This window comes from Sander lucioperca, chromosome 7 (genome assembly GCF_008315115.2).
Source record: "Sander lucioperca isolate FBNREF2018 chromosome 7, SLUC_FBN_1.2, whole genome shotgun sequence".
NCBI lineage: Eukaryota > Metazoa > Chordata > Actinopteri > Perciformes > Percidae > Sander > Sander lucioperca.
The window spans coordinates 11247649-11268616 of record NC_050179.1 but is presented as its reverse complement, the minus strand read 5'-3'; the positions used below and the strand labels follow the sequence as shown (position 1 = coordinate 11268616).

At 39.9% G+C, this 20968-nt stretch overlaps 4 protein-coding genes across 9 annotated transcripts in view; 2 read left to right on the top strand and 2 right to left on the bottom strand.

Annotated features, from left to right (window-relative positions):
* The first annotated feature begins 38 nt into the window (after positions 1 to 38).
* Positions 39 to 4829, top strand: hacd3 (3-hydroxyacyl-CoA dehydratase 3). Of its 2 annotated transcripts, XM_031283336.2 has the most exons (11): positions 43 to 259; positions 1031 to 1073; positions 1153 to 1226; positions 1337 to 1501; positions 1683 to 1728; positions 1895 to 2005; positions 2122 to 2249; positions 2350 to 2462; positions 3911 to 4017; positions 4100 to 4231; positions 4340 to 4829. In XM_031283336.2, exons 1-11 carry the CDS (start codon positions 182 to 184, stop codon positions 4411 to 4413), a joined length of 1071 nt encoding a protein of 356 aa, XP_031139196.2. In that variant the 5' UTR covers positions 43 to 181; the 3' UTR covers positions 4414 to 4829. The 2 variants fall into 2 exon arrangements, with proteins under 2 accessions (XP_035858909.1, XP_031139196.2); XM_036003016.1 differs by having other exon boundaries at positions 39 to 259; positions 4100 to 4829.
* ints14 (integrator complex subunit 14) lies at positions 4824 to 11364 on the bottom strand. The gene is made up of 12 exons (XM_031283334.2): positions 11109 to 11364; positions 10483 to 10769; positions 10231 to 10338; positions 9907 to 10062; positions 8980 to 9098; positions 8742 to 8884; positions 8556 to 8648; positions 7981 to 8125; positions 7702 to 7835; positions 7379 to 7497; positions 5644 to 5709; positions 4824 to 5557 (listed from the first exon to the last, which is right to left on the bottom strand). Exons 2-12 carry the CDS (start codon positions 10702 to 10704, stop codon positions 5324 to 5326), a joined length of 1539 nt encoding a protein of 512 aa, XP_031139194.1. The 5' UTR covers positions 10705 to 10769; positions 11109 to 11364; the 3' UTR covers positions 4824 to 5323.
* A 331-nt stretch (positions 11365 to 11695) lies between these two features.
* slc24a1 (solute carrier family 24 member 1) lies at positions 11696 to 19680 on the top strand. Of its 2 annotated transcripts, XM_031283332.2 has the most exons (9): positions 11696 to 11926; positions 12308 to 13509; positions 14348 to 14407; positions 14706 to 14814; positions 16530 to 16618; positions 16813 to 17076; positions 17169 to 17258; positions 17658 to 17824; positions 17925 to 19680. In XM_031283332.2, the coding sequence occupies exons 2-9, from the start codon at positions 12466 to 12468 to the stop codon at positions 18172 to 18174; spliced, it is 2073 nt and encodes a 690-aa protein (XP_031139192.1). In that variant the 5' UTR covers positions 11696 to 11926; positions 12308 to 12465; the 3' UTR covers positions 18175 to 19680. The 2 variants fall into 2 exon arrangements, with proteins under 2 accessions (XP_031139192.1, XP_031139193.1); XM_031283333.2 differs by lacking the exon at positions 14348 to 14407.
* Positions 18701 to 20968, bottom strand: part of dennd4a (DENN/MADD domain containing 4A) — a 27861-nt gene continuing 25593 nt past the window's right edge. For all 4 annotated transcript variants that reach the window (XM_036003012.1, XM_031283329.2, XM_036003013.1 and 1 more), the window contains one exon: positions 18701 to 20550. In XM_036003012.1, coding sequence (XP_035858905.1) covers positions 20414 to 20550 — 137 coding nt within the window. In that variant the 3' untranslated portion in view covers positions 18701 to 20413. The remainder of the gene's footprint in view (positions 20551 to 20968) is intronic.

Below are 20968 nucleotides of genomic sequence, written 5' to 3'. Positions count from 1 at the left end.
AACGGCTCTGTCACCTGCACGAGCACGTCGCTACGTAGATTATTCTACGAGCGCGCGCATTCGCAGAATATTCTGGGTATTTGCTTCCCGTGACGGCTGGCATGAAACGAGGAAACTTCCTTCATTGTTCGTCCAGCCTGATATTTTTGAATCAAAGCTTTACAAAAAAAAAACCGAAACAATGCCACTCACACCTCTCGTTTACTGGGCTCAACGCCATGAAGATATTTACCTGCGAGTGGAGCTGACAGACGCCCAGGTGAGCTAACAGAGAGTGATCTATCGGACAGGACCTGCTGGGGTAACGTTAACACAAACTGCCTGCACTCTTTTTTTTTTTTAAAGGAAGTTGCTTTCTGGCCGGCTCGTGCACTATTTTATGCCTCTATGAAATATTGACTTAACCAAATGAAAGGTTCAGGTTCCTGTACATGCCACACCACAGTTGCACTTTGACCAGACGTCCCGAAAAATTCGGGACAGTCCCGAAATCCAAGCAGTTGATCCTGCCCTAATTGTCCCGAAAATTAGAGCAAAGTCTCAAGAGCAGACTCTCGAGTATTTATAGTCTGATAGAACATTAAAAACTGTTCATGGTGATTGAATCGTCCTGCAGCCAGCTCCCGATGGTCCGGGGCACTCTGCCTGCGACCTGCTTCCAAAACGTTTCGAAAGTTTCCCTCGTCTCCAAAATAAAAGCCCCTATCCCCGTCGGGAGACAACGGTCTGCCATCACAGCTGAGGGACACCAGTCTGGGGTTGAAATACTTAAAGGTTAATTACAAAAAATACAACCTTTTTGTCCCCGTTTTATGTTATCGATAAAGAGAGCGCAAGTTGCAGCCATGAGGCCAGGGAAAGTGCACGTGCAGGCAGCCAATAAAAATAATAAATCATTTTGGTGCGGAGTTTTGAAATTCATGTTTCAAACTCAGTTTAGCATTATTGAGCACAGGTTGTAAATAAGAATTCTTAACTCTGTAGGAGGAAGTATAAGCTCATCATCTGCTTCTCTTTTTTTCTTTTGCAGAATATTGATGTCAATGTGAATGACAACGTGCTTCAGTTTAAAGGTGACATACATTTTATTTATCAATGAAAATGTTAATAAGTTCATTATTTGTGACATTTTTTGTGGTATTTTGTGTGCAGCCCAGGGCCATGGTGCAAAAGGACAAAATGAATATGAGTTCAGCTTGGAGTTTCTTTTACCAGTAAAGTCAGAGGTAGGCCATATGTCTCCATTTAAATCAGTCCTAGATCTACTGCTCCTTTCTTTACTTACTTTCGCCTTCTAGTTTTGCCAAGTGTGCTCATTAAATGAGCCTGTGTTCAGGTGAGCCACAAGTCCACGCAGCGTCAGGTGAATATTACAGTGCAGAAAGAGCAGCGAGGCTGGTGGAAAAGACTGACGCTACAGGAGCGCAAACCAGTCTTCCTGGCACCAGACTTTGACCGTTGGCTGGACGAGTCAGATGCTGAGATGGAGATCCGGGAAAAGGTTTAAAAATTTTTACATCAGAGGGACATTTTCACCATGCTACCCTGTTTATTTGACAGGTGTATTAAATAACATACTCTAAAATGCAAAATGTCCAACTGACTAAGATTGTACTATTGATGTAAAAGGCAAATATTAAACACTTGTATATTATATATTTTATTTTTTTAATTTTGAAAAGGAGGAGAAAAGGAACATGCTGAAGGCATCAAGGCATAAAGAGGAAGGTAAATACAAATCTCTCTAGATGCATGTCTGTTTCTCTAAAGACTAACAAAAAGTTCTCAGTGCTTTCAATAGTTTTTTTTGGTGGTAGTTGTTTGTCATTTCTTAATTTAAGCAAGTTGTTGTCGTCAGTTGCCTCAATGTTTTCCTTTTCCTTAAATGTTTCAGGTTTTGTCAGCCTGAAAACAGGATTTTTGTTTGTATATAACCTGGTGCAGTTTCTTGGTTTTTCATGGATCTTTGTCAACATGACCGTGCGGCTCTTTATCTTTGGCCAAGGTAAGGAAATATAAGACTGCTGTGGCTTTAACTTTCCCATTGTTTTTCCTTCTTCCATCAATTTCTTCTCAAAAATCTGGCAAGACGTATCATTTATAACACTACTCTCATTTCAGATTCTCTCTACGACACATTTCACACCATATCAGATGTGATGTTCTTCTGCCAGATCCTGGCAGCAGTAGAGGTCCTCAATGCTGCTTTCGGTGTAGTCCAGACAGGTGTTATTCCAACTTTTATACAGGTATGTGATGCTCATTTGTTTGATGTGCAGGACTTCTTGTAACAGACTATTACATTTCAAGTGTAAATACAAATGTTTGTGGGTTTTGTTCTTTTACTAGGTGGTTGGAAGGAATTTTATCCTCTTCATAATTTTTGGTAGTTTGGGAGAAATGCATAACCAGCCAGTTGTGTTCTTCGTTTTCTACCTGTGGAGCACCATTGAGATTTTTAGGTAAGCATGCATCTGCCTTGCCATTGTTCATGGTGAACAGTCGTGTAATTGGGCTTAGTAAAGTCTGATGATTATTTTCAGTCAAAGTGTCAGCACAATCTTCTGTGTAAAGCCAATATATTACACCAAAAGTTCTCTTAATGAACATAAACATTTACTGAGATATAGAAATGTAAACAATATTGTAAATACACCAAAATAAATGCCAAACATTGGTTGGTTCCAGGTTCGCACATATGAGAATTTTTTGCTTTTCTTGGACCGCTAGCTGCCTGTCCCTGAACACACTGTAAAAAAAATGCAGTCTCTGTAGACAGCCCAGGCTCCACAAACGGCAACAAAAACAAACTGCGCCAACCTGCACCACGAAACATAACAAACAGTCTTCCAGCCAATAGCCGACAAGAAGGATTTGAGGGTGGGGGTTAGTGCGCAGAAGGGAGGGGACGGGATGAGGAGGAGGGAGGGGCGAGATAGCCTCCGTTTTGTTTGACAATACTTTGAACGTCAACAAGAAGTGATGTCACCCAACATCGCTTGGAGCACCTTTAAAGCTATAGTGCGTAGTGTCTGTCGCCCCCATGAGGAATTCTAAGTAATGACAACTCTGTCGGCCCATCCACACAATGCAAGCCTTCAGCGATCGCGCACCACCCCCACTCCTCCACGCAGTTGCTAGTTAACCAATCAAATCAAGGACGACACGGGGGGATTAAAAAAACATGGACTCTTCAGAATAGGGAATTATGTAGTAATTTTTATGTCCTCTTCTGCTCTTGTCCTTTCTCAGCGGTGACGTAAAATGCATCACTCGAGCTGCTGCGCGCGAATGTCGCTGGACTACACCATTTTGTAGACATAGCCATACTGAGAAATACAGAGTTGTGTGGAGCTGATAGGCTTAATTAGCTTTGTAGCAACTCATTTGGCAATGGCTACAATGTTACGGACATTCATTAATATAAAATAGTTGCGCACTATTTAAATTACAGTAAATTAAATATGTTGGGGTTTGGACTGTTGGTCAGACAAAACAAGATGTTTAATGATGTCACCTTGTTCGCTACACAGTTTTTGGATGTTTTATAGATCACACAATCAACAAAATAATAAGCAGATTGATATTGGAAATATTTGTTAGTTGCACGCCCAGAACAAATGGTTAAAACGGTTGCAGTATGGCATATGTGGCATTAACTGCTGCCACAAAAAGCACACTCAGTAAAAGGGCACAATGATGCAAAAATGCAACTCTACTCCGAGCAGCAGCAGCATCACAGACTCAACCTGACTGATGAAGGTTTGGGGTACCAGTTGGTGTTACAAGAATCAGCATAACAGCAGGTCATTTAGGCTACATTGTTATGAAGATGGACTGTTGTTGATGTCAGTTTATTAGCAACACATCTCATTTCTTCCCTAAAACTAACATGATGCTCCAATTTCAGGTATCCATTTTACATGCTGGGCTGTTTAAATACAGAGTGGAAAACTCTCACTTGGCTGCGGTACACAATCTGGATACCACTGTACCCATTAGGTGTTATAGCTGAAGGTGAGCTTGTTTACATCTCTCAGAATTAAAAAATAATTCTTCTTCACATAAAAGTTTAAATGCATTTCCCAATCCCATGTAGCTGTTGCTGTGATACAATCCATTCCCATCTTTGACGAGACCAAACTCTTCAGCATTCCTCTGCCAAAAGCGGTCGGTACCTCCATCAGCTTCTCTTACGTCCTTCACATCTATCTTGTACTCATGTTTTTGGGTAAGTCTCCAGATAAAACATTAACCATATATATCTTTGAGCAAATCTGTTCTAATGTCAGCATTTTGGTTCTGATCTTAATTTTTTGGTTTCCCGCCCCCTCTTTAGGACTTTTTATCAACTTTCGTCATCTTTACAAGCAAAGGAAGAGGCGTTTTTGTACCAAGAGGAAAGCAAATTGAGCAAAAATATTCCTCAGACAACTTTGCTGCCTCCTTATTTCTGGATGAAATGTTTTAAATGATCATGGACCATGCTCCTGTCAAATTAATTCTAGTTTTTCTTATAAAGTTTTTCCACAGCCTGTTTGCTCTCACTGAAATAATTACATCTGTGGTCAAAATGGACATCTTACAGATGATGCAATATTTCGTCATTACATTGATGTCTCATTTACTGGTGATTGATTTCTCTTAAGATGTAAATTCTAAGTATTTTGTAGAGGGGTGAAGAGCTATAATAAGCCATAGAATTTGATATCCTGTGTGGTTTCTTTTTCATTTTAATGTTGGTTGAGATTTTTTTAATGCAGTGGTCTCGCTACTGTTGTCATTTGAGATGATGTGATTTATGTCGGAATGAAGAAAGCGACAACATTCTCAAAATACTGTATTTGTTATCATTCCAGTTTTCTGAACCGTCCCACAAACCTCAGGGAAACTTACACTGGTGACTGCTAAAATATGGATAGCATTTTGTGTCCTTTCTGCTCTATAATTACCTGCTACGCAGTTTGTATTCTTCGCTCAGCTATTTCATTATTTTGACAGCCACATAAACAGGTTTCCTGTAAATGTTACTGGATATTGAATACAAATTTTAATCTGCTCAATTTGTGAAAAAGTCCTACAAAGGAACATGTAAAAACAAAAATATATATATGTACACGCTAACATTTTACAAACACCTCATTATGTACGTTTTGCCATGTGTCAAAGGAGTATAAGTTATCAATCTGACTGATTTAGGTTCTTGAAGCCAAAACCTTTTTTTCTTACAACATTAAACACACACACACACACAGGTGCTGTGTCAAAGTTAGTCCGCATAAGCTGCTACATTTTAGTCCAGTTTTACTAATTCAGACGTGGCTCAGCTGGAGAAGTCAGTGTGCATGGGAGCAATGTTGTGATCAAAAGCAGCATACTGGGAGTCACCAGTGCTGGCCAGTTTGAGTTGCTGTGCAGCGTGGGAGAGCTGGAAAGCAGCATCCGGATGGGCTGAGTCTGGCAACAGGGTGCACTCTCTCTCCAGCAGATCGGCCATTCCCTTCAGGAGCTCCCAGAAACCGAAAGCCAGCGCAGCCTTCCGAAGACGGTTCAGCTCCTGACATTCAAATACAAAACAGCAATTCAAATTATGAAAAATATAGTTCAAGCTCATAGTTCAGAGCAACTTTCAGCGAGATTTACCTTGTAGAAGGTTTGAGTTTTATCGGGCAATTTCCTTGCATTCCTCAGGATCTTCTGCACATCAGTCTGTAGAATGACAGCATAAAAAACGTAAAGACAATGATGACCAGAAATTACCCTCAAAAATAAGAAATAACCATTCAAGAACTTATTTAAACTAAATATATGGATAAGGTTCTAGTTGTATATCTCACTAATGAGTCTCATGCTGTGTTCACATCATATGGATGGTAGAGATGTAAAAAAATTCCCACGTTGACAACTTGCAAGTGTTCAGGTCATCAGAACGGTTGTAGAGTTGGCCGGGTCAGGATTAAAATACTGTGCATCTACAATATAACATCACGTCCATTAAATTTAGGTTTAATTATACACTGAACGACGGACTTTGGCTGATCTGATACGTCCATATTTGTTTGGTTTTTACAAGTTGGATGTTGACATGAACAAAACTCATTATTAAGATAGTTCCATTGCAAAGAGGTCTTGCCTATAAGCCCTATCACTTCGCTGCACATAACATCTTGCGGGAGAAAAGGCAGTCGGACTGACTGCCTCTCCGAGTGCCTCGGAACACACCGAAGCGATGCCGACGGCAGCTGATTGGACGTACGCGTCACGTGGGTCTGGTTTCTCCAGAAATTCAAAGACACACTGTCATGGTGGCTTGTTCAGAATACGATTTCATATTTTACTAAAATAGTTCACCGAAACATGTTTCTGAAAACATTTTAAGCAAGAAATAGGCCATGCAGTTGCTGAATCTGTCTTCATTTCAGATCGACGAAGGTCAGTTTAAAAGATTTTCGTCAGATTTTGAGAGGCGTTAGTCACGCTAATCCCGCTCGTCATTTCCAGGTTAGCACTCTACCAATCAGATTGGTCATTTGAGTCCGACTGCCGGCAGTGCCAGCCTTCCGACCGAGCGTGTCAGGTCGGCCAAAATGAAGGCCAACGGCCCCTCTGACCAACATGACATCATGACTTTGCGTAAACATACACGCCACTTTCCTAAAGCCAAGAGGCGTATTATCTGTACGCATTTTCAGCTGTCCGCGTGTATCTTTACGTTGAATACAGCTGACTGCAGTCTGCAACGTCTTTCTAAAGCCACGTGGCGTGTGGGGGTTGGGTTGAAAAGAAAAAACGGTTGGGATCAGGAAAAGAACGGGGTTGGGTTTAGGAAAAGAACAAATGGGGAAAGGAAACATCACACGAGGGACACAAAGGAAACGCCACACGGGGGACGCGATCACCACTCTCCTGGGTCAAAGTCCTGTGTTTTACCCATCCGCCATCCCAACCAACCTCCTCACGTGGATTTTTGGCCTTTCATACGGCATCAATTCACACGCCATTGCAAGGTAATGTAAGTCAATGGAGGCCAAACGGCATTGAAAAACACGCGAAATAGCGAGTATGCGTCTTTATAACACGCAAATCATGGCATATGAATTGGCGTGTCATACATACGCCACTTTATGAGATCAGTCTGCCTCCGACGGACAACGGCATGGAACACACCAAACAGACTCGAGTCACCGACCTCGCCAGACTGTCTGACGGCCGATTACCGGGTTAGTGTGTCAGGGGCTTTAAAGGAAATCAGTCTCTCAGAAGTACCATGGCATGTGGACTTGAGGAACACAAAGCACAAAGGACGCCGTGTAATTAAGACCCCCTACCAACTGAAACCAACCACCAACAGTGCTTTTATATAGTGATTTTACTGTACCTGCAGTCCACTGGCCTTAATCCACACAGTGACATTCTGGGCATAGCTTCGTTTGACTGGGGGCTGCAGAGGGAAAGGACTTTTACTGTCATCCTCTCCATAAGGATTTTCAGCAGCCTCTGAAATACCAGGAAAGTTAAACATCAGAGTGAGGTCAGTATCACGATCAAAGCCGGCCAAATAAAAACTGTGTAAATGATTAACTGCTTGATTATGAACACATACAGAGAGGCCTTTGATATTTAGGGGAAAACAGTACAAGGGTTTCCTGCTGTTTGCTTGTTTAATGTGTCTGCAGAGAAACCAGAAGGGTGAAGGGTTACCTGATATCGGTCCCAAATGTGTGATCTTGCCCAGCCAAGGCAGAGGGTCTGGACCAGGCTCAAACAGAGACATCATAAGGTTTGATTTCTTCTTGCTGTCTGCTTGGGAATACAGCATGCCGTACCACTCTGGCCTGTAAAAAGCAAACTAGGTTTAGGCAATTTCTTCATGAAATGTATTAACTTGTTTCTGCAAGTGTCTTAATATTTAAATATGCTAAATTCTGAACACAACATAATTCAAGTTAATTAAATATAAACAGCTCTATGGCACCTCACCCCAGCTGGACCAGTGCCACCATGCCCTCCACTTTAAGGCTGCCATGTAAAAGTACACAGAAATTTGGACTTTTGCCTGCCATTTGACTGGCAGAAGGTTCCTCCTCAAGCTCATCTGTGGCTCCTGTGCCAACTTCATCCACCTCTGAAATCAAATATAAATGCATAAAAATATGTTGAAAATACCATAATCTGACATGTGGCATACAGAAATCTCATTGATTTCAGTTTTAGTGTTAAAAAAAAAAAAGTATTCACAAAGGTGACAATTATCTGGTGCATTGTCAGCAGCTCGATTCTCTTTAATCTACAGTATATCACTAGAGGCACAATCTGAGCTGTCCTTGTTGTAAGGACATGGATGACTGTAAAGCATAGTGAACAATGTTTTCTTGAAGCAGGGAACAACTTTTTAAGTGTGGGGACATTCAATGCAGGAAAAGTTTTAAACAATCTGCTTTAAAGAAAATTGGGATATTTTCTGTGAAAATGAGCTATACAGCTGATTTGTTGAAGTTTTTTTTACAGTTTTGTTTTTGTAGTTTAAAACAACAGCAAAAACATTTAGCACTAACCTTTGTTTACATTAATAGGCAGTACCAAGTGTCTGGAAATAACAGGAGGACTGGAAATGTCAGCAATTTCAATGAAGCCCACAATTTCCAAATCTGAAACAAAAATAATAGAATGAAGATGTGTTAAAGAAGAATACAATGTTTAACTATAACTCTAAATCAGGAAACCTGAAGCCAGCTGGGTACCTGTATTGACTGATCGGGGCATGGGCTCCACCTCTTCATCCATCACAATAGGCTCAGGCCGAGGAAACACCTGAACGTCTGAGGATAAGTTCCCACAGTGCAGGACAGCATGGAAGGGAGAGTACGCGTGATCAATCAGCCTCCTAAAGACATACAATGGCCGAAGACTCCTAAGTTAACATATAAAACATGAGAAAGTACATTTTTTTCTGGATTATGTCTTCAGTAAGAGACATACCCAAACATGGCTTGTACATTCTTCATGCAAAGTGGACCCTCCATAGTGAAGATCTGTCCATCCCCTCCGCTGAGACGAAGTAGTTCCTCCAAGTTGTCCATGGCATCAGTCATCTGTAACTGCAATTACACAACACAGGGGATTGCATTGGTTGCATCTAGCAAATCTATTGTGAGCGCTAACTTGCCATAAGATTACATTTTACATGGATGTTTCCCAGGCACACTACAGAAAACTGTTGCTACTTGACAAAGAAAATACACAAAACATAATGTGCTCAAGGCACAGGAGGTTGTATTCATATTTTTGTGTTACAGTTTAAAAACAACGTCTCCACGTAGTGGAGGAATAAAAAAAAACAAAAAAAAAACATCAAAGATTTTTAGCCAAAGTCAAATATTGGCTTGGTCTTTAAATCACTGCTTTTAGTAAATGAACACGCAAAACCCATGTTGACACATATTCTTACTTACAATTGACATAGTAACTCTCTCAAATAACTGTAAAAGGATGTGCAGGCATACATGTCCTCTGGAGATCACTTACATAACAATTTAGGGAAGGATACATGCACAACTCCAAAATGCAGTCATCTAAACAGTAAAACAGATGGCCTACAACCACTAAAGTCTCTAGGAGTCACTGTAATATCACAGTCATTGTCATGACTACTCATCACTATGAATCTCTAAATTCTGAGTCTCTTGGCTCAAAAGTTAAGGTGTCAAACTGTGATTCTCTCATCCTCATTTCTTCAACAACATTTTAGATAATAAGGCCCAGGAGAAGCCATCAACTTAGATCTTGTTTATGACCAGCTGCTTCTAGATGCATGTTATCTGATCAAATACCCTCCATGGTTTTACACTGACTGTGTTCAGATCAAGATGCAGGTAACTAGAAATTAGTTGTTGACTCAGTCAGTACCTCCTCTGCATTGGCTACAGACATGATGAACAGTTTGGTAGGGAAAGGGAAAGGGAGTGGGAACTTCTTGTCATCCCCATGATGCTTCAGTGTGTGTAAGGAGTGACGTAGCGAACCCTTTCCAATACCAAGAGATCCATCAGTAACCAGCACCACCTACAGGATAAAGGAAGGAGGTACATAAACATAACCCTATGTAACAATACATGGGTACAGATGGCCAAGATCATTATGGGGAAATTATTTAACTGCACATCAGATTTATATATTCAATAATAAATTCAGGAGGTGTGATGATATTGTATAAAGGACCTGCCAAATTACCTGACAGGGACAGGCACTGCCCCACTCCTGCTGTACCACGTTACTAACTCCATTAAGAGCTGATTCAACACAGGTCTTGTCATAGTCTTCCAGGTTGCCGAGAGCCTCCTGCACAAACATAGACATTATTAGATAATCCCAAACTCCTCTCCAAAGTCAGACTCGTTTTCTCTGAAGTCAAACTCAGGTAGTGAGTCAGGAGAGGGAAACGTACTATGATTTTTCAGACTTTCTCATATGAGGCACTTTTACCTGTAATGCATTGTAATCTCTGGTGAAAGGCACCAAGAGCTCCCAAAGGGAAGAAAAGGCCATCAGTGCTGTGAACTCCATGCGGTAGTTTGAGGCCATGTGTTCAAACAACATATTTAGTCCGTGGACAGCCAGGTTCTTCCTCTGAAACTCCTCGCTGCCATCCAGCGACACTGGCCGTGTCATGGACAGAGACACGTCCATTAAGACCACGGTAGGCATGGCTTGCTGCTTATATAGATTCCCAATTATACACTGAACTTAAAGTATTATCCAAAGTGCTCCCACTGAAGGAAAAGAAATAAACAAGATTAAGAAGCTAGCTAACTTAGCGTTACATGGAGTTTATTTCTGCCCCTGGACGGCATGTAAACAAACAACGACCATTAACGACGTTAAAAGCTAAAAAAAATAAAATAATAATAATGTCACAGCAGAGGACTGCTAACGTTAGCTAATGTTGGCTAACGTTAGTTGTTCGGCTATACTACGCTATCCTTCTGTAACGTAACGCCAGAAGAAACGTTCTGGTTACTATTTAACACATGTGAGAAGACAACTGAACTATCCATAAGTTAAACTATAAAGTAAATACATAATATGACAAAAACTAAATATATACGTGCCATTCAACGTTTCGCTCGTCGCCATCCGTCGTGTTTGTGTTGTAAATGTTCACCACTACTTCCGTCCGGGTGACAGCAGTGTACTTTAGAATAAATAGTTCCTATGTGAAACGTTCGTATTTCTGTGCTAAAACATCTACACAGAAATCAACAGCCCATTTAATAATTTCAACATGAATTTGATTGGCTTACGCACGTTGTAAATTTAAAGCTAGAGTTTTGGTTTGGATCTAGGAAGTGTCAATCCGCGCGCACTCAGGTGTAAGAAATGGTCGATATCCAAATAGGAATATCAGCCATCAGATCTGAAGAGCTGGTGGATGGTTTTGCAAAACGATGAGAACGAAACGTATTTGTGTTCTACATCACTACATCCGTCCGGGTGAAAGCAGATTTATGTGATGCATATTTTTAAATGGGTAATTTCATATTCCTGTGCTGAAAAAGTCGGCACAAAAACGTTCCAGTTCAAATTGTTATGTTTCGTTGTATGATCAGTTATTTCCAAGTGTCAGTCTCAGGATTTATAAAATACTTTTATGCTGTGCAACATAATAGCATTAGACTAAATCACCACTTTTATTTTGCATTAAATTAAATATTATTAGGGTAGGCTCATGATAAAGTGAGAGTGAGACAATGCACATAATCCTCTTAGAAGACTTCAGGTATTATGCTGATCCATTGTAAACACTTGTCCTGTGTCCTACATAACCCTGTGGCCATTGGCAACAATTTCTTTGTGCCACAATAACCAGCTGTGGAAATCTGCTTTTGGAGATTTTTGCACCCCTGACTTTGCAGACATTGGTTTTGTGGTAAGTCTGCACTTGTATTTAAAATGCGTTGTGTTGTTTCTTCTCTTTGTGATTTATGTGGAAATTAGCCTAACCCCTTACCACATGACATTTAGGTTATTTTAGTTTTTTCTCAATGTGCATTTATTTATTTATTTGTCTTTTGTTTTTCGTCTGTCACTTATTTTATGCATTCTATTTTGGAGAAACAACCAACGTGCAAAGAAATTAGTCATAACAACATCTAAATGAACTTCTCACTAATGCTTTGACAGACATTATTTATTAAATGAGTGGGTCTATTGTCTGAGTAGTTCACACACTTTCAAATGTATACTACTGTTGTGCCACCTGCTGTCTAAATGTCATTTTGTCTCTGATGCTTCTTTTCATTCACAATAGGGAAGAAGAGTTGAGGATGACATGAATAACGCAGCTGAAGTTTTAGATCCTGTCACCCCGCGGTCTGCTGGGGAGAGAGCTAGACTTGTCCTCTGCCAAAGTCCATTTATGCAGCTTAATTCTCCATAGCCAGTAGCATCACAACGCTTTGGAGGGAAATGTATTGTACAAGAAGGAAGCAACTGCAGCTGAGTCGGATCCTGTTTCTCCTCTCTGGGGTTTTTCTCTGTACCCTCTACCAGCTGACCATCAGTGCCAGACTGTACAAGCCTTTGCCAATGCCTCAGATTGGAGAGGACTTTGGAGAAGGTTCAACAGGGGGGGTTGAGGAGGCTACAGTAGAGACTCAGGGGCTTGAGGAACCTCTCACTGCAACACATGAATTAGAGCCCACAGATCAAACAACACCAGGGATGCATGGTGTAAATCATTCGGATACAACTTCAAATTTTAAAGCATCCACCCCCACTGAATCTCCACCATCACCAACTACAAACCGAACTATTGTGCATTGCATCTACGTGGCCCCTGAGCCTCCACTAGAGACATCCACGCCCACACCAGCTCCTTCTGTGACCACCATCACTCCAGCTTCTCCTGGTGAAGCTCCACATATAAAGGGTGAATACCCTGAAGATCTTTTTTCTATTGAAGACCGTAGACAAGGCTGGGTGATCCTCCACATTTTTGGGATGATGTACATGTTCATTTCACTTGCAATTGTGTGTGATGAGTTCTTTGTTCCTGCACTGGGGGTAATAACAGACAAGTTAGCCATCTCTGAAGATGTAGCAGGAGCCACCTTTATGGCTGCTGGAGGTTCTGCTCCTGAGCTTTTCACCTCCTTGATAGGAGTCTTCATCGCCCACAGCAATGTGGGTATTGGCACAATTGTTGGTTCAGCAGTTTTCAACATTTTGTTTGTGATTGGAATGTGTGCTTTGTTTTCACGGGAGGTACTACATCTAACCTGGTGGCCACTTTTCAGAGATGTATCCTTCTACATACTTGGCCTAATCTTACTCATCATCTTCTTCTTGGATAATGTCATAATGTGGTGGGAGAGCATGATGCTGGTGGCCTGTTACACTCTCTATGTAATTTTCATGAAGTTCAACGTGCAAATAGAGCGGACCTTTAAGACTCTACTGCTCAAAAACAAGAACATTGTCAGAATTATTGCTGTGGAAAACCCTGAAAAGGTAAGCACTCCTGTGACAGAACATGACTCTGGTCTAAAATCAGATTATTTAATCAATTTACACAATAATGAGTCTGTCATTAGGAATTTATATCACAGAGTGTTTTCTCAAATGTGGAAGAAACTCTGAAGAGTTACTAACAGTTTGCAGACATTGGCCTAAAGTTGTATATGCTAGCATATTAGCATACTTATTTGTGGCAGTGGTATGTAGAGAACAAAGCTATGGAGCTTTAAAGAACAATATATACAGTTATTGAAGATAAATGCTACAGTTCTGTAAAAACTGTAGCATAAACATATACTGTGCTTAACCCTGGTAAGTGTGATTAAGACTTAATTTTCTAGACTTAATAATGATTTTTGTTGTTGTTGTTTATTTGAATAGGGACAGATACAAAAAACATAGATTATTACATAAAGAACAATCCGATGCCTGTATCACAGTGTTTATAGCCATGGCTAGTTCGCAACACCTGTCCCTATTTGTGTTCACTTTGGGTATTTGCCAGAGCTGTGTTCATAACAAACATATTTTTATTACTTAATATGTTAAAAATGCTATATCACATCATATATATTAAAACCATAGTGTTTTCTTTTAACAGGGTGAGGGATCATTTTGCTAAATTATAATCCTATACACGACACACAGCTCCATCTCTTACAGACATGTAACCCTAACAAGACCTGCAGAGTATGCAATGTGTGAAATAGCAATGTATAATATTATAGTATACAGTATATACTGATATTTAAGCTCTACCTAAATGAAATTAATTTTGTCTATCTTTACCAATGAACAATTTTCAGTAAAAAAAAAACATTGTTGCATGCAGGCAAATGGGGACGCTGAATATAATGTCCATCCTGCTCCAGAGAACAAGAGTCGGTTAAAGGTAAAAAAAAAAAAAAATCAAATAACCAACCAATATACTGCAAAAAGAAAGACATAGAAAGCAACATCCTCATAGACACTCACATTGTTCATCTACATGTTATTCTACATCTTATTAACCTTTCTACAGTCCCGTTCATCATAACATCATGTAAACAAGCCTCCCTATATGTGCTGGCACATGTCAATGCACTTCTCAAGAAAAAATACTGACCTCCACTAGTGTATGATTGTTTAACATTGATCTGTCACTGTCTGTTATAGTGAGTAGCTATTTTGACCTTCATCTCTTTTCCCAGTTGAAGCCATCCCTTCAGCGAGGGGGAAGCTCAGCTTCTTTGCACAACAGCACCATGAGAAACACCATCTTCCAACTTATGATCCACACATTAGATCCTCTAGGAGAGGGTGAGTACCGTATCAGCACACAGATTGCACTAATAATTGATCATTGTCTGCCTCTTAAAGTATTTTTGTAATGAGTCTCTAGGAACTACATCCTTCTCATAGTAAATGGATTAGCAAAGTGTCCCAAATAAAGACAGTACTAAGTCCAGATTTATACTAAGCACATAATATACGCAACCCAATTCGTACCTCAGTCTATGGAGGGATGTATGTGTAGGCCCACAGTGAAATATAAACATGATTTTTAGGACACACATCGCTGTGGTCTAACTATGATATTTTGTTGGATGGGCAAACAATGTGGTAACAGACTGGTCCTGCACAGCTTGGTTAAAGCTCTGGTTTTCCCGAATAGGTTATTCTGATATGTTAGTAAGGTTACCGCAGCTTTAAAATACACCGTGCTATGGTGTTCACTGTTCACACTAGGATCATCTCACAGCAATGTTCATATTTTCCTGTTTTCTGTTTGCCTGAGGCAAGACCACAGTATGTATGTCCCAGTTTGTGTACCTGTGGCCCTGGCCCCTGGTTTGCTCATCTGAAAGGCTTCCAGGCAGCAAACACTCCACTACTCCAGCACAATAATCAGCTTTCGAATGAGCCTATACAATCTGGATCACAGCTATCAGCTTGTATCAACCCACTTCAAAGCAACATTACAAATATCTTACTTAACTTACCTAGATAATGATGTGCTTATAAAGTAAAAGACACAAAGATGATTTTGGTATTCAAATAAATGTGTATGCAATGAGCCCATTTGGAACCCAAATGGAAAACATCTTTAAAGAAAGTTAGAAATGCTTTCAATGTGACGGTTTGACGGTTTGATACTGTGTTCATGGTTATTTATATCAACCTCTGCTATTAATTATGCTTGCTAGGTGAGTGTATTCAATCTGAGACATTTGGTCAAAAGGAACAGCAAAAAATACATTTTTGTCCATTGGAAACAAATCGCTGTTTCTAATATGACAAAGAAGCAGTGGAATTCATGTACTGGTTTTGGCCAAAAGCAAAATCTTGTCTTGTGCAATTCCTTTGAAAAGCTCTCTCTTCCTCTCATAACATTGTTCTGTGCTGCAGTAAGGATTATAATACTGTTGTTGTTTTTGATGGTATACTGCCAGTATTTGCTCTTTGCCTAACTCATGTAAGGCATAGGGATTGTCCTCCATATAACAGTGAAACTGAGATTATTGTAATTATTATGACATAACTGAGTAATTCATCACAGAATTCCTAAAGTTGTTTGATGTTCTTAGAGAAATTTAAGGATAAGGCCGAGACACTGAATAATGTGGCTAGACGGAGGCAGAGAGCAAAACTCAAGACAAAATTGAAGGTAACATGGAAGGATGTAACGGTCGCTGATCAGCTGTCTTTCAGTCAGTTTTTTAAATTCTGCTCATGAACAGAGTCTGAAAGCTGCTTATCACCTGGACTGCAAAAAAGCATACAGCCAAAATGCTTTAGCATTTGAACTGAGTGAATCACACAGGTTCTGTGACAACAGAAATGTTACATTTCTGTCCATCAGTATAATAATATATGATAACTTTATTCCAACCACTCGGAAAATTTGTCTTTAGCATCATTTTATGCAGTTTTGCTAATTAATGTAGGTGGGTGACCAGTAAAATATTTTCAGATAGCTGAATGAGTAAAAGGCATCAGGGAAATGCACACGATTTTTGGGATTCCTTTCGTAGATGGTGGAGGAAAAACTGAGCCGACCAAAGAGCCAGAGGCTGCCCCAGCCCTAGCAACGGAGAAGAAGGATCAACCAGAGGACAATAAGGTACTCTCCAACCATGTCCTGGTGGTTATCATAAAGCCCAGAAGTCAGTCTTTGATAACTGTCAAGTCAATGTACGGAACTACAACTTTAGGCAAAAGGCCTCTTAAGGCTTTTTTGCTCCTTTTTTCATCTTTTATTGCTTTTTTCTCTGCTTCTACTGTTGTCCATAATGATTTCTTTCCCCAACACTTCAGGAGGATTTGCCAGCAGGAGACAATGGGTCAGGAGGCTCTGACAGTGATGAAGATGACAGCAATGAAGACAGCGATGAGTCCAGTGAAGAAGAAAATGATGAGGAGGAGGAAGATGAAGATGAGGGGGAGAAAAAAGAAGAGGAGAAAGAAGATGAACCTCTGTCTTTAGATTGGCCTGACACACCACGTAAACAAGCCACCTACCTCTTCTTGCTACCCATAATCTTCCCTCTGTGGCTCACAGTTCCAGATGTACGCAACAAGGTAAGAACCAGACACATCTTTGAGGTCAGCTGTGGTATCTTAAATTCCTCAGCACTGTGTTTTGCTATTACATCACTTACTTTGTACAACAGAAATCCAGAAAATTCTTTGCGGTCACCTTCCTGGGCTCTATTCTGTGGATTGCTATCTTCTCCTACCTCATGGTGTGGTGGGCCCATCAGGTCAGTTACTGTAGTAACATTTAGACATGGAATTTGAAATGTGTTGCCTTGTTTTCTGATTGTGCACACAGGGACAAAGCATTGTGAATTTTATTGAATTTAAATAATTTGATTAAAGATTGTGTCCTGAATCAGTCATGTTGACTAAAACATAAAAGTCATTTTCCATTTAAGCTTTTCTTTTTTTAAGATTTTTTGGGGGCTTTTCCCTTTATTATACAGTGACAGTGGACAGGCTAGAAAGGGGGAGAGAGATGGGGGCTGACACAGAGCAAAGGGCAGCAGGTCAGAGTCAAACCTGCACCGCTGCAGGACTCAGCCAACATGGGGGTTACTGGGTGAGCTAGAGGCCGCCCCGAGAAATTTCTCATTTAACTTTTATCGAACTTCCCCTTGTAGGTGGGTGAGACCATCGGCATCTCAGAGGAGATTATGGGCCTGACTATCCTGGCTGCAGGGACATCCATCCCTGACCTTATTACCAGTGTGATAGTGGCACGTAAAGGCCTGGGGGACATGGCTGTGTCCAGCTCAGTGGGCAGTAACATCTTTGACATCACAGTGGGGTGAGCTCCAATAGTCTGATGTGTTACAATTGAAAAAGAATTGCTGATGAACACTCAGTTGATACATTTCTGTTTCTCGCCCTGTCACTTTGTTTCTAAGTCTTCCGGTGCCATGGCTCCTGTACTCATCCTTCCACGATTTTGCTCCAGTGGCCGTCAGCAGCAACGGGCTCTTCTGTACCATCGTGCTGCTCTTTATCATGCTCCTCTTTACCATCATCTCCATTGCATCCTGTAAGTGGAAGATGAATAAGCTGCTGGGTTCCACAATGTTCCTGCTCTACTTTATTTTCCTGGTGCTTAGCGTGATGCTGGAGGATCGCATCATAATCTGCCCAGTTTCTATCTGAATGTGTGAGCAGAAGCTACAGCAGGCATTCTCTTCACTTCACAACAGAAGCGCAACTGTTTTATACATACATGTACAGATATCATGTGCATAGGTCTGGATATCTGTAGAAACTGAAGTGCAGAAGGCTAGTTGCTCTGCATTGCTGCCAGTGACGTGTCCAGTATGTCAGCAACAATACACATTACATTTTCTAGAACTTGTTACATACTCACTTTAAGTAACAATGGCAGCTTTTACATACATTTTTAATACAAAAAGACACAGAACTATTGACTAATATAGTGTAGCTAAGTGTATAAGCATGAACACTAATAAGAGTATTAACATTTTTTCACTGTTTACAATACAGCATCTACAGAATGTAACTAGAAATCTAGAATGTGTGCACATTTTGGAAAATGTATGTGGTTTCTAAATGTGAATTTGTATAACATGTAAGTACACACAACAACTATTTTATAACATTCATTAAAGAGAACCTGAGCATTCTTGAACTCACTGTTCTTTCATGCATATCAGTTTTCATAAAAAGGTCAGGCATAGCAATAGCACTTTGGAAATAATCAAACTTGACTTCCTTAGAATAAATGTGTTTATTCATAAATGAAAGCAAACTATAGATCCAGCCAAAGAAGAAATTTGATTTCCTTTTTATATAAAAATCATACAAATTAGTATCTGTGTTACAAATGAAAAATAATACTTCATAAACATTGTTTAAATTGACAAATTGTGTAAACAACATGTAAACATCAAATGTTTTGGTCATCAGTGTTTGTTTGTTTTTGTCCCAACTGTGATATTGGTGTTTATTCCAAGCACACAGCCTTGTCTTATCCAGCATCGTATCATCATAAGTTATTGTGGTGAAGTCCAGTAATAAGCTGTAGAGCGGCATCACATTACTACCATTCCAGGCAGGCTTTTGTCAGTTAAAAGTGAAAGACAATATTAACACAGTGAACCATCACACTCATTTTTGGAAGTGATTTTGAATTAGGGCAGGTCAGAGCTGTTGTCTTAACGTAACACCTTTGACATTAACATATCTTTTAATATACCCAGTGCAAAGAAACGTGCACAATCATCAAAGAGATTTAAAATGCCTTTTCTTTTTGCTGTATGTCACATTAAACAGTGCACTGTTGTCCAAATGTCTAAAACTGACATCTACACTATACAGTGAAGACCTAAAGAAAATATACAAAATACTAGAATCAAATACTACATTTTTAAAGATCCATTATTGTATAAATTAATTTCTCTATCAAAAAAATGTGTTGATTAAACCAACAGAAAACATTTTGTTTTTATTCATCTACTATTAGTTTGATTGTACTGTTTTTAAGGAAATCTATCCTTGGTGGTCCCATATAACACATAAATCCTTACATTAAAAAGTTATTGTTTAAAAAACTGTAAATAAATCTTAGTACTATTCCCTTTTGGGTTCTTTTGGTACACTGTACAAAAAAGGATAACAAATAAACATTGTGCATATACATTAATTGAGTAGTCCCTTCATGATTTAGAAATATGTTTTATAATGGTACCGTTTTTCTATGTTACTGTCTAGTTTACTGTATTCAGGCATATGATCATGGCCCTGCTATGAGTACAGGGTGCAGATGAGGAGGAATTTATTTGCTTTCGTTCACTGCATGTAATGAAAATATTAACAGTGCAGTAAGTCCTGCAGCTGCCAAATAAAAAGCCATTTAAGCGTATGCTGCTGGGCCACAGCATTACATAAATGAGAATGAATGGCATGCTCATCTTGTCAAAGTGCTTTGTAAAAACTCAAATGTCTAAAAGCAAGGACTAATTATACACACACTCAACAGCAGTCTTGACAAGGTCACCAGGACCACTTGTGAATTTCAGCAACGTGATCATACGCTTACATTTACATACTTACTCACAGCTTCAACAGAAACAAAGTTATAAAATGTACTGTGGACTGTATAATAACTGTACAAACATTAATAATTATATGGAAAATACAGTGGATTTTCTAATTATTTACAAACACAAGTTCGTCACTCCAGGCCTCTCACCTCTAACAGTATACAAGAAATGCGTGGCAGTTGCTTTATATTAAGTGTCATTTTCACATTGTGCTTAAGAGCTCTATGCTCCAGTCAGGTGAGCTGGTCCTGAGTCTGAGGAGCAGACCAACAAAACAGTAGCAGGGAACGTGAAGGAAAAATATAATGGGGCAAAAGAAGAGAAGTAGTTTACAGACTGGGTTCCCCAAAAGTCCTCCTGCACTCCATGACCCCTGCTCCGGGGGGTCGGTCACAGTTGTGTGTCAGTTTAACCTGGTTGGGGGTGAGGCGATCATATGCCAACTTGTACTCCCGGTCAAAAGCATCTGCAAAGAGTTAATGGTCAGTTAACAATGTGGACATAATATGGTGTAGCACGTATTTTATAACGCAAGAAAATAACAGTTCTAGCATCTGTATAAAAAAAAAGTACTTGCCTACAGCCATTATAGCATAGCATGTTTTGTGAGGCTGTAGTTAAGTGCAGTGGTAAATGCTAATGTCAGCATGCTAACAGGCCCCAAGGTCAATACTAAAATGCTGACTTATCAGGTATAATGTTTAGCAGGTAAACCATCTTAGTTTAGCATGTTACCAAGCTAACACTTGCTAATTGCGCACTAAACACAAAGTACAGCTGAGGCTGATGGGAATGTCATTAGTTTTGCAGGTATTTGCTCTAAACACCAAGTACTGGACAAATTGAAATTTTGACCTGATGATGGAGCTAGATGAACAGTCAGG